The sequence below is a fragment of the Scyliorhinus torazame genome, chromosome 10 (genome assembly GCF_047496885.1).
Source record: "Scyliorhinus torazame isolate Kashiwa2021f chromosome 10, sScyTor2.1, whole genome shotgun sequence".
Classification (NCBI taxonomy): Eukaryota; Metazoa; Chordata; class Chondrichthyes; order Carcharhiniformes; family Scyliorhinidae; genus Scyliorhinus; species Scyliorhinus torazame.
Window position 1 is genome coordinate 80,954,760 of NC_092716.1, and position 2,882 is coordinate 80,957,641.

Here is a 2,882-nt window from a genome sequence, read left to right on the forward strand (position 1 = left end):
CCACCTAACCTTTGGGCAATTTTAGCATGGTCAATTCACCTAACCCGCACATCTTTGAACTGTGGGAGGAAACCGGAACAGACGGAGGAAACCCTCAAGACATGGGAAAAATGCAAATGCCACACAGGTCAGAATCAAACCGGGGTGCCTGGTGCAGTGCCACGGTGCCGAAACTTGTCTTGGGTGGTAACATAGAACAGGATTGACCAACCTTTAAACACAGCGTCTGATATTTAATTCCATGAACTGTGATGGAAATGAACATCAGGCACTGTGTATAATGGACAGCCAATACAATTCTGTTGCTTTGTACTACTGCCTGCGATGAATTTCGATGTGAAAGCCTCCATTTTCTTGTGTAATGCATTAACAGCATTCTTCAGCAACCCAACCCCAGTCTGAAGCTGTCTGGAATGACCTGCTGTAAATCTCAGCTGAGGCAGAAGGAGGAGTATTGCTAATGGTCTGTGTTGGGCTGGAGGAAACGGGTCAATGTCCACGCGCCAAATTGCTGTTTAGGTATGGCTCCTGGAACACACATGTCCTGGTTGTGGTGATGTGCATCAATGTAAATACGTGTAAGCTAGCTAGACACTAGAGGGAGCACAAGAGACATCACACACACACACTCAACCAATAGATCAAGTAGATAGGACACGACCAATAGACATTCACAATACACAAGGAGGTGACACGACCACAGGGGGGCATTACACCAACCCATATATAAAGGACACCACACACATGATCTGCCTCTTTCCAGTGGAGACAGTCAGCGAGTACAGACACAGGGTTGATTCAATATTACACCCACCACGTGGATTGCAGCAACTGGTTAGTCAGTCTGGGTAGCTATAGTAGGATTAGCAGTAGTGTCGAACCTGAGTAATAGAAGTGTAAATAGTTTAATAAACGTGTTGAAGTTATCTCCACATCTGAACCTTCCTTTGTCAAGTGCATCACAAGGAAGCCGCTTATGTTACACCTACAACATAACAAATCACAGGTGAGAGTAAGTGGTTTGGCTGTGACTCCTTTGCCAGTGTCACAGACTGAATGTCCCCACTGACATTAAATGGTTATCGCTGTGGCACTGAGCAATCTGAGCTACACTGCAGCCCTCTCACTCTGACCCACTCATTATTCTGAACACACCTCCAATCTGATGACAGGGGACTAACCCTCTACGTTCACAGTGAATGCCACTCACGTGAAGTTTAGAAAAGGTGACCAAAACCTGTGGAACTTTTTGGCACCAAAATCGCCAGGGAAAGACAGAAAAGTGATTGAGGAAAATATGGGAATCAAAGCAAAAAAATGTTTAATCATATTTTAAGATGACAAACTTTAATAATTGCTTGAATTAAACATTTTAATAATCTAAGTGTTATTTTTAAACCTCACGACGCACACAGTCGTCAATCTGCACAATTTGTCAATAAGAAATGAGTAGAACATAATACAGAATAAAATGATTGTAACACAGTATATAGATGATTAATAATGCAACATGCTTTCCTGTAGCTTGCAACATGACATCTGTTGTATTGCAGGATAAGTGCTCAAGCTGTTTCCACTACATTATTTATATTACACATAACTTTTATTTGGCGGTGGATAATCGTGCAGGATGTGAACACAACCCGACATTGTAACAATGCGCCAAATGTTTACAGACTTTCCACAATTTCCATTCTTGGTGCATTGTCTGATGTTGGAGTACTCTCGTCTCTCGTGGGCTGAGCCATCTGCTCAAATGCCTTGGACATGACTGAAGACCGGAAAGCATCCCGCAAGTTCCGACCAGCAAATGCGTAAAGTAGAGGGTTAATGCTGCTGTTGATGAAAGCTAAAGGTCCAGTAATGAACGATCCCAGCACAAAAACGTCTTCCAGAATCTCCGCTGCATCCGAGCCCGGCTCGAACATCAGGGAAGCAAGTTCCACCACGTTGAACACATGGTAAGGCAACCAACAGATTACAAACGCAATCACGATGCTTACAATTATCATCTCGGATCTGTTTTTCTTCTGAAAACTCATTTGGCCCACTCTTTTAGCAACACATCCGTAACAGATAGCCAGCACTGAAAACGGAATGACAAATCCGACCAGGGTTTCCAGTACTAGGCATAACATTTGTTGGACTTTGGAAACATAGTGACCACCTGAACAGGAAGGGCTGCCGTCGAAAATCTCCAACTTTCTGTTCAAAATAATGGGAACAGCGAAGAGAAAAGCCAGTAACCAGACAATAACTACCGCTCTCCAAACATACTCTTTCCTGCGCCACTGCAGTGAAGCAAATGGGTACATTACCGCCAAGTAGCGGTCTATGCCCATCAGCGTGATGAAGAACACACTGCCGTATAAATTGCAATGAATTAGGTAGGCCAGGATCTTACACGAAGCTGCTCCGAACACCCAACTGTTGCTGATGGAATAGATCCACAGAGGCAACGTGATCAGGACAACCAAGTCAGCGACCGCCAGGTTGAGGATCAGGACAACAGTGAGGGATCTCAGTTTCATCCTCAACAATATCACCCAGATGACAAATGAATTGCCTGGGATTCCAACAAAGCAGGTTAACCCCAGGACCAAGCTGGCCACTGTCTCAACTGCTGTGCTTGTCCCATTGTCTGCTGTCTCCATCCTTGGTATGAACCCAGCCAGCAACACTTCAGGGGTGTTTTGTGTGCATTCAGTTCTGTAATGAGTCACTAAAGTAGGTGGCAGATGTGGGTTGCTATTTCCCCTACAATTACAAAATGTAATCACTAAACATACCAAAAGAACGCTTCCTTTTTTTCTGCCAATGGCTGGATTCAGTGATCTGGGGATTGGGAAATGGGAAATAGGACAACTTGACTTGTCTGGAAC

The 2,882-nt window shown here is 44.3% G+C and overlaps 1 protein-coding gene across 1 annotated transcript; it reads right to left on the bottom strand.

Annotated features, from left to right (window-relative positions):
- Nucleotides 1-1,363: 1,363 nt before the first annotated feature.
- LOC140384835 (leukotriene B4 receptor 1-like) lies at nt 1,364-2,654 on the bottom strand. The gene has a single exon (XM_072466794.1). The coding sequence runs from the start codon at nt 2,652-2,654 to the stop codon at nt 1,671-1,673; it is 984 nt and encodes a 327-aa protein (XP_072322895.1). The 3' UTR covers nt 1,364-1,670.
- Nucleotides 2,655-2,882: the final 228 nt, after the last annotated feature.